General features: G+C 38.5%; 1 protein-coding gene across 2 annotated transcripts in view; it reads left to right on the top strand.

Moving 5' to 3' along the window:
• Positions 1-13,778, top strand: part of LOC111148069 (glutamine--fructose-6-phosphate transaminase 1) — a 54,052-nt gene that overhangs the window by 13,342 nt on the left and 26,932 nt on the right. For both annotated transcript variants that reach the window (XM_022504450.1, XM_022504449.1), the window contains exons 3-8: positions 1,160-1,267; positions 7,502-7,627; positions 9,016-9,074; positions 10,838-10,972; positions 12,364-12,425; positions 13,566-13,645. In XM_022504450.1, the coding sequence (XP_022360158.1) occupies positions 1,160-1,267; positions 7,502-7,627; positions 9,016-9,074; positions 10,838-10,972; positions 12,364-12,425; positions 13,566-13,645 (570 nt within the window). The remainder of the gene's footprint in view (positions 1-1,159; positions 1,268-7,501; positions 7,628-9,015; positions 9,075-10,837; positions 10,973-12,363; positions 12,426-13,565; positions 13,646-13,778) is intronic.

Genomic DNA, 13,778 nt, shown 5'->3' with positions numbered 1-13,778 from the left:
CAACCAGGGGCCAGCTTTGCAAGCAGACCTTTCTAAGGAAAGTAGTATCAGACTTGCTATGCTAAGTTTTTACTGTACTCTTGACATGGCCAAATGTAATGGGCATTTATTTTCCATGATTTCCCTTGGTTAATAGAAAGTGAGCTCTTCAGCCTTTGTCCTTAAAATTCTCTCTTTCCTTAGCTTCTCTGACAACACATACTCTCTAATATGCTGATTCTTTTTTTCTGCTTTGAGGGTTCCTTTTCTTCCACTTTTTGCACAAATATTAATGTTTTTCAAGATTGTTTTCTAGCCCCAATTTTCTTACTCTGTATCTTCATGGGTGAGCTCTGACTTCATCAACCTCCTATATTGTTGGTGACTTACAACCCACATGTATTTCCCAAGCCACAGACCTGTATTTCCAACTGCCCCGCAGAAATTTCTTCCTGGAGAAACCATGATATTATAAACTTGGCATGTCCAATTCATGCGTGTCTTTCTGTGTTCCTTTATTCAGCAATCATTCAACAAGTCTTGTGAGCCTAAGAGGAATCCCGGACTCAGGCTGCACATTCACATTGCACCCAGACAGTTCTACCCTCAGTATCACTGATCTCTGTCTTCGTCACCACCGTTTGGTTCACGGCCTCCCCATATTTGCTTTGCTATAGCTAGATCAGAAACCAGACAGCTGGTTTCTGCTCTCTGTCCCCTTCAGTCTGTACGGTTTCCAGAGAGAGTTTTCTCAACATTTTTGCCATGTGATTTCTTGATTTGAAACTACTTAGTGCTTTTCCAGTACCTTCAGGTAGCTTTTTCAAATTCTTTAGGAACGTAAGTAGAATTTTGAGAACTGTGTTTCCTGATGTTCCTTCCTTCTTCCCTTTCTGAGGTGGGTGCCAGCCTCCTGCATTTCTCCATTGTTGCTCCAATTGCCACCCAACCTGTAGTACTTGTTTTTTTGTTGTTAGAAATTTGAGGGAAACGATTGAGTTTTCATTTTTGTTTCGAGCAGCTATCATGTTTCTTGACATATAATAAGTCGTCAGTACATTTGAATTGATGATTGAATGAATTAATTAAATGAAAAAATAATTTCTAATTAAAAATTTGCCTCACGATGATAATCTAAGTAAGTTTCTAAATCTTGCTTTTCTGCCTCTCAATGAATTAGGTGTGGGAGTTGATGGAGGCAATGACAAGGATTGGGAAGCCAATGCCTGCAAGATCCAGCTCATTAAGAAGAAAGGGAAAGTTAAGGCACTGGATGAAGAAGTTCACAGTAATGTACTTAGTTTGAATTTTGTCCCCCCTCCCCTCCCTTGACTTCCTTCTCCCTTCCTACCAAATTCCCTTTCTTTCCCTATTTTGGGGTCCATTTTAAGTATAGTGGTATTTAAAGTTGAGAGAAGGAAAGAAAAGTCTACTTTTGTTATTGTCTCTACTAGTGTACAATGTACCTTAGCTTAAGAAATGACCATATTAACAAGGGAAGGAAATTAAGTACATTGTGTTCATAACAAGCTCAGCGTCCTAAAATGAAGTAACCACCATTCCCAAGGAAGGACCTTTCACAGGACAAAAGGTATTTTTAGTGGTGTCCTTATTCTAGTGTCTTCACTGGGTTGTCTTCACTCGGGAATAAACGCCTCCTTTGAGCATGTAGTCAGTCAGTCTAGATGTTGCCTTTTAGTAGAACTGATGTAATCAGGTAAGTGTCATGTTTTTCCTTCAGGATTTTCTTCCCTGGCATAAAGTAGTTGTCTACATGCTTTAATAAAGAGGATATACTTCCTAGTATTTTGTTGATAACATTATGCTTACATGTTTTAATTTGTCACAGGAAACTTAAAAACAAAAGCTTTGAAGTACATTGACTGAAAAAAACATTTAAAGAAAATTTGCCACAGGAGTGCCTGGGTGGCTCAGTCAGTTAAGTGTCTGACTCTTGATTTCAGCTCAGGTTATGATCTTAGCATCATGAGCTTAAGCCCTGCATCAGGCTCCATGCTGAATGTAGAGACTGCTTAACATTTCTTTCTCTCCCTCTGCCCCTAACCTGCTCTTTCTCTCTCTTAAAAAAAAAAAAAAAATCCTCAAAAACTCAAGAAACAGGCTTTTTAAATATACCTGCTCAAATGGATGCCATTGAATTCATGGTAAAGGAGTGCAGGTAGAAGAGGAAAATGATGGACTTGGTCACTTTTTTTTTTTCACATAAGCCAAACATTTAGCTTTGTAGTACTTGCTGAACATGCTAAATCAATACTTATTTGCATGTATTGTGGGTAAGATTAGCTTAGGGATGAGGCAGACACCCAAATAACTGTACTTCAAAAACTGTAGTATAAATACTTGCTCTACTGTGTGTATGACATCCTCTATACCAGGCTGATTATAGTAGGTTCCACAGGAGAGGGGGAAAAAAAAACCAAGTTGCTTAAGGATTCAGGGGAGAGCTAGTTCCAACTTGGAGTTGGGATTGGAGAGACTTGGTATACGGAAGGAATGGCTGCTGTTTTCTGTTTGGGCAGTGAAGGTGAGCAGGGAGGACCTTCTGAGTAGAATAGCGTGGGCAAAGATAATAGGGAAGTCAAATTTGATGGAATGGTGGGTAGTCCTTTTAGTCTGTATTATTGGTAGTTGAGTGCGAGAGGCTAGAAGGCAGACTGCAACCAGAATCACCATCTTTGCATATCAACATACTGAAACAGGCCGCCTCCTGAAGGAAAGTCAAGAAGGGAATGGAGAAATGGGAACTTGCAGACATTGCTGGTAAATTTGTGATAAATCACTTTGAAGAGGAAACTGGCAATGTCTAAATGGGAGGTGCCTAGACCCTGTGACCAGCCGTTTCCCATCTTGGGCATCTACTGGAAAGAAACTATGGATAAGGAGACATGACAACAAGATTGATTGCAGCAAAATGTAGAAACAGCTTAAATGTCTACCAGTAAGAGAATGGGAGATTAAGAAAACAAAAGAATACTAGCATTTGTGGACCCATGTTAGTGTATTAGACGTTTGAAGGCACAGGTGGGAAAACTCTCCATGATCTCAAAAATCCCCTGGGGAGGCCAGGGCGTAAAGGAGGCATCAGCTGCATTTTTTACATTTTAGATCTGAAAATCTGAAGCACAGATGGTTAGATGTTTGTATTTGTCAACTCTGGGTGTGGGTATTTGGGTGTTTGTGATTACTCCTAGTAAGTTCCAGTGTTTGACCTGTTAAAGACAAAAGAGAAGGAAGTCATCTCAGAAGAGGCCATTAGATTGGTTATTGGTAACTTCTGACCTGGATAGTAATAGCTAACACTTATTGTTGCTTTCTGGGTCCTAGGCACTCTATTAAGTGCCTTACTAGTCCTCAGTATAACCCATGAAGTGTGTAAAATTACCATCCTCATTTTACAGATGAGGGAATTGAAACACAGGAGTAAGTACTGTCACGGGGTAGGTGCTGTCACTGGGTGGTGTCAGCAGTAAAGGCAGTGAAGTTTGGGGGCAAAGGAAGACTGCTATCTGTAACAAAAATGTAAGATTTTAAAAATATTTGGTATCATAAGATTTAAAGCATAAATGACTATACATTAACATTTGTTATCTCTGGATATAGGTGTTTGAGTGTTTTATTATTGCCAACAAATTTAATATGGTTGAGCTATTTTTTCTTTAAAAAAAGGATGATATCTGGGGCACCTGCGTGGCTCAGTGGGTTAAAGCCTCTGCCTTCAGCTCAGGTCATGATCCCAGGGTCCTGGGATCGAGCCCCGCATCGGGCTCTCTGCTCAGCAGGGAGCCTGCTTCCCTTCCTCTCTTCTCTACCTGCCTCTCCACCTACTTGTGATCTCTCTCTGTCAAATAAATAAATAAAATCTTTAAAAAAAAAAAAAAAAAGGATGACATCTGAGAAAGTTAACACAGAAGGCAAGAGCTGTATGGGTGCATGTGGGGGGAGGACAGAAGTTGCAAATAAGCAAATTACAGAGTGATCACCGCTCAGAAGGGTCAGGGCACAGGTAGGAATTTAGCCTTTATAGAAGTCACAGGTGAAAGGAAAAGCGAAGTATAGCAGTTATGAGGTGAAGGGGAAAAAGCTCAGTAAAGGGGATATTGAGGTACTGTCCAGGTAGGATTGGGGCTTAAGAAGAAGTGATGTCTTGAGTGTTGGGAGAATTGAGTGAGCTTTCGGCTTAGTGAATAAGGAACACACTTCTGTGTGGCAACAGTAAAACAGATTTGGTGATTACCGTGAGTTTGAAATGGACTCAGTTTACAGAACTTTCTAACTCTTTTCAGTGTTGCTTGGCAGTTTGTGGGTGGGGAGAAGAGAGAACTGGGGATGGAAATATCTGAAGTTAAGGTTCAACAGAGGGCTTTAGAACAGGGGTAACAGTGAATAGAATGGGTCAAGGATTGGGAGTCATGATTAACTTATAAACCATGAAATATTTGTTGTGAGAAATATGCTTATTGTCATAGCAGTGATTTTTTTCTTATTAGGCTTTAGATAATGCTCTTTTGGCAACCATGAAATAGGTATGATAATAACTGTAATTTTTTTTTTAATATTTATTTGACAGAGATCGCGAGCAGGCAGAGAGAGATAGGAGGAAGCAGGCTCCCCCGCTGAGCAGAGAGCCCAATGTGGGGCTCAATCCCAGGACCCTGAGATCATGACCTGAGCTGAAGGCAGAGGCTTAAACCACTGAGCCACCCAGGCGCCCCAATAACTGTAAATTTGAGTTGGATTCAATCTGTAGACTCTTGTTACTCTCTTCAGTGTTGCTTGCCAGCATGGCCAGAGGGTGGGGGTGGAGAGGTGCCTTAATTATAATTAGCCTAACAGAGTAGTCAGATGTTTTCATTGCTTGCATTAGCCTGTTAAATAGTGATAAACAATAATCCTTTCCTTTTCTGGAGGTTATTTATTTATTTATTTATTTTAAAGATTTTATTTATTTATATGACAGACAGAGATGACAAGTAGGCAGAGAGGCAAGCAGAGAGAGAGGGGAGGAAGCAGGCTCCCTGCCAAGCAGAGAGCCGGATGCGGGGCTTGATCTCCGGACTCTGAGATCATGACCTGAGCCAAAGGCAGAGGCTTAAACCACTGAGCCACCCAGGCGCCCCTGGAGGTTATTTATCAGGTCGCCTTAATTATTCAGGACACAGTTAAGCCAGGAAAGAATACATTGATGATTCTATCTGTTGGTTGACTGAGCCATCCAACAAAAATTTGAATAACTGCCCTGTATAGCTTAGTGCTTGGGCTTTGCAGATAATAAGGCAAGCTGCTGCTTATGTAGAACTTAAATCCTGGTAGAAGCCAGGTTGACACCTGTCATAAAGTTAAAGTAGTATATCATTGTGGTTTTAATCTCTGGCTCTGGAGTCAGCTGGACTTGGGGTCACAGCCTATCTCTGCTTCCCATTAGTTATGACCTAAGGCAGGTTCTTTGATCTCTGAGAGCCCCAGTTTCTTTATCAATAAAATGGGAACAATAGTACCTAACAGAGCATTGTAAGGATTCAATAACGAAATGCATATTTCTTAAACACTTATTTTATTTCAGCCATTGTGCCAGGCCCTGCTGACATAATAGAGAACAAGATAGGCAGACTCCCTGGTCTGATGGAGCTTGACTATCTAGTGAGAGGGCCAGACAACAAATATTTAACATTAGCTAGTGTGATTAGTGCTGTGAGGAGAAAGTATGGTAGAAGTGACATGTAAGCAGAGAATGCATTGTCTGAAGGGGGAAATCCTAGGCACAGGGAACACCCAAGTTCAAAGACTCTATTGGTGTTGGTGAGGTGGAGAGTGGCAGGAGAGGAGCTGGAGAGGTGACTGAGGATGAGGTCATGTAGGATCTTCAGAAAGGTGGATTTTACTTCATGTGCCTTGTGAAACCCTTGGAAGATTTTGCATTAGGGAAGTGACAATGATTTAATGGGCTCATTTGGTTAGTGTGCAAAGACTAGATTGTTCAGAGGGAAGATTGGACATTGGGAGACCAGGATTCTGTTGAAGTAGTTTAGTTGATGGTTGCTTGGGTCATACTGAGATGGATAGGGCAATAAGAAGTCTTAAGTCCCTAGCATCAGGTAAAAATCTTAGTAAATGGTGGCTATTGTTTGTAAAAGGTGTGTTGAGGGCTTTGAAGGGTAATGGGAGAGATGGGAGAATGAGAATGTAAAGGCAGCTGGGGCCAAATGGTGGAGGGCCGCGTACCCACAGAAAGATACTGGGGCTTTATCTTGTGAGAAAAAGGCTCTCTGGCTCTATGTGAGAATTTGAGGATCTTTTTATAAATCCCTGTGACCAGGATTAAGATGATTCACAAGGGTAGCTAGGGATGCAAACCACTTTTTACGCAATGAGAATCTGTTCAAGGATTTTAAGGGTTTTTTCTTGATCATATTTGTGTGTTAGAATGATGTCTGATTAGCCAGTATAAAAACCACAAAGACCGTGCTAAAATAAAATGCATGGACTTTCCTATTTGAGACTTCTGAGCAGTTTGCTCTTCTTAATTTAGGCCTGTTGGATATCTGGTTTCTTTGCCAAATGAATTTTATATTTAGTAAATCAGAAAGGGGGCATTACTAGTAAATACTAGAACTGCCTTTTTTTTTTTCCTTTGGAAAAAACAAGAAGAGATAGCTTATAGGGAAAAGAAATCAGAATAGCTACTTTTCAAAATAAAGGAACATCTGTCTATAACCCCATACTTTCATTTGTTCTACTCTCAAGGACTGTTCTTTGATTTTAGAAGCTCTCCACAATTGCAGTTTATATTGTGAAATATGTTTACATTTACTAGGGACCAAAGAAATTGCAGTCATAAGGTTGTTGGCATTAGAGAATGTGAATTTATTTTTACATGTTTAGTTAAAGTGGTACTGGTGTTTTTTTCAAGGCACAGATTAAATATAGATTAAAAAAAAACCACACATTTACTTTTTTGGTCCATAACCCTTCAGTTTGAACGTTTTCAAGCCTTCAGAAAAGTGGAACAAATTGTGCGTTAACCACCCATATACTTCATCTAGTTTTACCACATGTTAGTACTTTGTCACATTTGCTTTATCCCCTGGTTGCTGGGTTCATTTGCTCTAAATATTTGAGCTGCGTTAAGTCCTGAATCTTTTCTTTTTTTTTTTTTAAAGATTTTATTTATCTGTTATTTGAGAGAGAAAGAGAGAAAGAGATCAAGAGATGGGGGAGAGTCAGAGGGAGAAGCAGACTCTCTGCAGAGCAAGGAGCCCGATGTGGGGCTTGATCCCAGGACTCCAGGATCATGACCTGAGCTGAAGGCAGTTGCTTAACCAACTGAGCCACCCAGGCATCCTGAATCTCTTAATTACTATTTTGAATATGGCTGATCTTTAGTTTCAATAATTGTATACTCTGGGTGAACAGCACTGTATTAATATATATAATAAATAATATTTATAGCTTCTAGCTCTACAGTGTGATTTAATAATGGAATTTTTCATATTATGTTCTTCAGAACAACAGGATATGGATTTGGATATAGAATTTGATGTACACCTTGGAATAGCTCATACCCGTTGGGCAACACATGGAGAACCCAATCCTGTCAATAGCCATCCCCAGCGTTCTGATAAAAATAATGGTATGGACACATTCTACATGCTGTGGAATGATTGTAGAGGGGTCAATAATGGGAGAAGAATGAAAGCTTTTATGTTTTTGTTATTTAATTTTTTTTTGATCTGGAAACTTTCAGACCTATTCACAAGTAGAGAATATGTAGAACCAGATGTGTCTGTCACCCAGCTTTAACATTATACACAATCTGTAATTTTTCACCATACCCCTCCACCCAGATTATTTTGGAAGCTCTCCGTTTGTCTCCTTTTCCCTTGCAGATTATTGTGGTGTTTGTCTTGTAGACTTTCCTACAGTCTAGATCATGCTAATTGTATGCATCCTATGATATCATATACCGTGTTTCTTTGTCTCTTCTCTTTACTCTAATGGTTTGGTATTGATTTATATCTGGAGGTACGTGGTGTTTGGGCACTTTTCTTTTTGTATTATTAGTGGCCATAGATGATCATTGCCAACATTAATTTCTTTAGGGGTTTATAAAATGGTGATAGTCAAATACTCTCATTGCTTTTTCACTTATCTCACATACTTTAAAGAGAAACTTCTCCATATCTAACTGCTTAGTTACCCAGACCTACAGATTATACATAGGAAAGGCAGGGTGAATGTTTGATTTTTTTTTTAACTTTATTTACCATTTTTCAAAAATGAAGTGGTTCTAATGTTCTAAGATGAATGAGTTTCTTTTATTATTATTGTAAACTCATGGATTTAAAATATTGCATTTATATTCAGTTACTTAATCAAAAAAAGATGAAAATTATCCTGTTGCATTTTTCTTTGATCTTGGAATACTGTTTTAATATCAATTTATCTGACATTTATCTGACATTTTAATATCTGGACCTCTCCTAAGTAAATTTCACTATAAATCTGAATAAGTGGTTTTTCTTATTCTCTAACTTCAGTTCTTAAACTCATTTAATGTAAATCAGGTAATTGTTTTAGTTCGAAAGTCTTTCACTTTAAACTTGGGAAATTTTTATGCATAAAAATGAATGAACAAAGAAGTGAGAATAAGAATTATGTAATTCAGCCTTCTTGTTTTGCAAATGAAGACACAAGCCCAGGAAATTTGGCCCTTTCATATGGTGACATTAGCTTAGTAGTTTAGCCACAAATGAAGTTGATGTCTCTAGACCCCAACTTATTACATTTCCCCTCTAATATCCATGTCCCCAGCACTGTGTGCTTCCACTAAACCACATAAATAATGCTGCTGATCTACCCAAAGGTAATCTGATAATGAAAAATAGAAGATATTTGATTACACTTGGAATTACAGCATGTGACAAGTTTTTTGACTTGAGAAAAATCTGACAATACTGGCTATTTATAATGTTTACAAGACCTGTAATTTTTTGTCATCAATAATTTTTATCTCTTTAGAATTTATTGTTATTCACAATGGAATTATCACCAACTACAAAGACTTGAAGAAGTTTTTGGTAAGTAAAGTAACCTCAAAAGGCACCAGGCTTTGAGAAATTTCTAACGAAAGTAGCAAGGTGGTTTGGCGAAATGCGCAGCACCATCTAGGTATGATCAAATAATTCCTGAGATGGTTCCAAGGGTATTTGGTTTACTGGACCCTTCTTTGTTCACAGTGAAATATTTTTGTTTCTTACGTGAGTAGGAAGTAATTATTGGGTTTTATTATAAATGACCCTTCAAAGCTCAGATAAAATTGGAATTTGTGGTGGGGGGACATCTTTTGCATTGTGAGAGACCTTGTTTATCATTTGTAAAAGATTCTGGGATATATAAGAAGAATTAGGACAGATTAAATGAAGTTTCTCTGCCCTAAATAGCCATGTACTATATAGTAATAGTCATGGGGATGACCTTCATGAGTGCCTCTTGGGGCTGTCCATTTGAAATTTCGACCATGCTGGAAGCCTGTATCTTTGTGGTCCAACACCCGCATGTGGTCATTGAGCTGCTAGGACTGAGGAACTACACTTGACATTTTATTTCATTTTAATTGGCTTAAGTTTATTTTTGTTTTAATTAAAGTTTTTAAAGATCTTATTTTTACTTTTAAAGATTTTATTTTTAAGTCATCTCTACAGCCATTGTGGGGCTCAAACTTACAACCCTGAGAGCAGGAGTCATGTGCCCCCTAATCAGTTTAAATTTAAAGAGCCACATATATGGGGCGCCTGGGTGGCTCAGTGGGTTAAAGCCTCTGCCTTCGGCTCAGGTCATGATCCCAGGGTTCTGGGATCGAGCCCTGCATCAGGCTCTCTGCTCAGCAGGGAGCCTGCTTCTTCCTCTCTCTCCGCCTGCCTCTCTGCCTACTTGTGATCTGTCAAATTTAATAAAATCTTAAAAAAAAAAAAAAGAACATTGTACATTTCTTTATTATTTAAAAAAAATTTTTTTAGAGATTTTATTTATTTATTTGTCAGAGAGAGAGAGAGAGAGTGAGCACAGGCAGACAGAGTGGCAGGTAGAGGGAGAAGCAGGCTCCCTGCTGAGCAAGGATCCCGATGTGGGACTCGATCCCAGGACGCTGGGATCATGACCTGAGCCGAAGGCAGCCACCCACCCAACTGAGCCACTCAGGTGTCCCAAGAACATTGTATATTTAAAAAAAGCCACATATATGGGGCACCTGCGTGGCTCAGTCCATTAAGTGTCTGCTTTCCGCTCAGGTCATGATCCTGCGGTCCTGGGATTGAGCCTCACATCGGACTGCATGCTCAGCGAGGAGTCTGCTTCTCCTTACTCCCTGACCCCTCCCCACTCATGTTTTCTCTCTCTCTCTCTCTCTCTGTCTTTCAAATAAATAAAATCTTAAAAGATATTTAAAAAATAGCCACATACAGCTAATGACTGTTGTGATGGATAGTGCAATTTCATTATCCATGAAAGAATCATTATGTTCATTATGGAATTACTGTTTTGTGACTATTGCATATTATACTTTAATTATTTAAAGTGTTCTTAATTTGTATGTGGCATATATCTAGATTTATATAATTATAAGTGTATATTCAAAGTTACACAAAATACCTCACCATTTTGGGTTCATTGTGGTTAGATGTTGAGTTTAATTTTGAACAATGGGTAATGGGGTATGGTGTTGAAAAAATATTAGAATTTGGTTAGTGAAATTTTTGAGAAAAAAATTATATAGAAAAGATTTGGATATCATGACTATTTCCTTAAATGTGTCCATTTTTTTTTTTTCCATTTCTTATTTTAGGAAAGCAAAGGCTATGACTTTGAATCGGAAACAGATACAGAGACAATTGCCAAGCTTGTTAAGTACATGTATGACAATCGGGAAAGTCAAGACATCAGTTTTACTACCTTGGTGGAGAGAGTTATCCAACAATTGGTATTAAACCACACTTTTAAAGATAATTATTGCCAGTGTTAATCATAACAAACTCTTAAGATAAGCAGAAACTATATTAATTTCTTAAGTATTTTTGGCTTTTATTTCATATATATATATATATATAAAAATACTCAGCTTAAATAATTTTGAAAGACTCTTTGACCCCCTTTCTTCCCACACACTTAAAATTCTTCTTCTTTCACTGTAGTTCAGTGTCATGGGAATTAAAAATAATCCCAAATCTAAGAGTTTGTCTTATGCGCACTCACTCACACAGGCCCATACATACCACCCAAACCTGTATACAATAGACACAGTCAGGGGTTCATTACTTTCTTGCTTCCTACTCACTCAAGTATTCTTTTTAGTCAGTAACTTCGCACAAGGGTAACTTCAGTAAAATGCACACTCTTTATTCTGGGATAATGTCTGCATGTCTCTGAGCCAGTATAGTCAACTTATTTTTCCTTATGGCACTTTGCCTTGGCCTCGTAACACTATAATTTTCCAGCCGAAGAAAAAAAATGGCATTCTTTCTCATCCCATCCCAGTTGCCCTAGTTAAAGATTAAAGACACGAAAGATCCATAAAAGTCCAGATGCATTGGGATTTCTGCCCCCATCCCCATTCATTACTCTAGCGTTCCCATTTAAAAGCCCTCTGCTTCTTTCTGAAGGTCTAACCCTCACTTCCTCCCTCTACCCAAATCTCATGATGCCTGAAGCAAATGGAGGAATCAGGAAGATGGAGAAGATAGAGGCCTATTCCTTCCCTTTACTCAAGGCATAGTACTGTGCCTTTCTAGCCTTTTCTTGTTTCTACGCATTATATAACCCAGTTTGTATTCTAGGGTGATCCTTTACCTTTCCTGCCTCCTGTTCCTCTTTTATTCACTCTTGATTTCCTTGCCCGGTCCCTGAGGAGGTTGGGTATGCTTGTTAATAATTGTGGTTGTGTATATTTTTATCTCCAGTATCAAGGTTGACAAGCATGGAAGTTAGCAGTGGTGTAAAATCACTGGACTGGAGTAAGGGTTTTGGATATTGGGCTTGTAGTCTTTTCTAATCCTCTGTTCCCTGCATTCTAATGCCTAGTATGGGATAGGATGTATCTATTTAGAAATATGTTCAAAAGTGCTTTAAAATAGTCTTTTGTGGAGCTATTATCTATTGAGTCGATTTCAAGAGGGGCTTGCTGAAAAAGTGTATCTTGATACACCAAAGTTAAGGAATAAGTGTCTACCTAAATTTTAGACTTGTTTATAACCTACTACAAAAGGGCAGCATGTAAACAAAAAATTTCTGTGCTGAAGCCATATGTTTTAGGAATTTCACATTTGAGAATTGATTATAATACATATTGCTAATGCATTTTCCCCCCTCTTATAGGAAGGTGCTTTTGCACTGGTATTTAAAAGTGTTCATTTTCCTGGCCAAGCAGTTGGCACAAGGTACATACAAATTTAATAATGACTAATAATTATATGTATTTTGAAACATCCGAATTACAAGTATGTTTTCTGTACGTGATGATTACCCTTCACTGTAAGGACTTGCCCTGTCTCAGAGACTCCATATGAATATGTTTTCATAGTCCTTTCTTGTCTGTTTTTTTAACACTCTTCCATTTAACAGAATCCCTTAATAAAGCAAATATATTTTTGCATTTATAAACTGGCCTTTTGTCTGTAGTGGGACACCACGGTTACTTTGTGAATTTGGATATTGAGTATTCCTTAGTTTCAGGCCCCAAACATTAACTTTCTCTGTATTTTTTGGAAGTATATATTCTGAGTGGATTCCGAGATAATAGTACCATCACTACTTTTGTGATGATATGTAGGCCTGATCATGACGCCCTTTTTAGACCAGTGGGAAGCCCTAATATTTGGCAAGAAAGAGCTATTTTTTTTTTTAAGATTTTATTTAGTTATTTGACAGACAGAGATCACAAGTAGGCAGAGAGGCAGGCAGAGAGAGAGAGGAAGGGAAGCAGGCACCCTGCTGAGCAGAGAGCCCGATGTGGGGTTTGATCCCAGGACCCTGAGACCATGACCTGAGCCGAAGGCAGAGGCTTAACCCACTGAGCCACCCAGGCGCCCCAAGAAAGAGCTATTTTTAATACGAAGGCAAGGTGACTAAGGAGAAAATGCTTAAACATTCATGTGTCAGAATTCCATGTACAATTGAAAGAAAGTTTCCATTTGACATTTTAAAAAGGAGAAAGACTTTTCTGTAATGGTCCAGAGAGTAAATATTTTAGCCTTTCTGGGCCATATGGCCTCTGTAGCACCAAGGTTTGCTGCTGTAGTGGGAAAGCAGCTGTAGAAAATAGGGAAAAGAAAGAGCATGGCTGGGTTCCAGTAAAACTCTTGTGTAACAAAAATAGACAGACCTGGCCTCAGGAGCATAGACTGCTGACCCTGTTACTATTTTATAAAAATTCTGTGTCTGTTACTGTTTTGTTATACCTGAAGCCAAGTTTAAAGGGGAAAAGTTAAACGTTATTTGATGAGTGTTGGCTCATGAAAATTTGTATCTGTGCAATATTTATGAAAATGATGTAATTCTGCCTAATTTTGCACTAACAGACGAGGTAGCCCTCTTTTGATTGGTGTACGAAGTGAACATAAGCTCTCTACTGATCACATTCCAATACTCTACAGAACAGGTAAAAACTCTTGCTATGTCTTGCCAAGAGGAATAAATTTGAGTGCAGTAGATAAAAAGAATTGTGTTCATTAAATTGAAATAAATGTCTCTTTGGTCAGATCCACACATATGTGTATATAGTTCTGTCTAGA

The sequence above is a fragment of the Enhydra lutris genome, unplaced genomic scaffold (assembly GCF_002288905.1).
Source record: "Enhydra lutris kenyoni isolate GAN:26980312 unplaced genomic scaffold, ASM228890v2 scaffoldscaffold18, whole genome shotgun sequence".
In the NCBI taxonomy this organism is placed as follows: Eukaryota; Metazoa; Chordata; class Mammalia; order Carnivora; family Mustelidae; genus Enhydra; species Enhydra lutris.
This window is presented reverse-complemented; position numbering and strand designations above follow the sequence as displayed.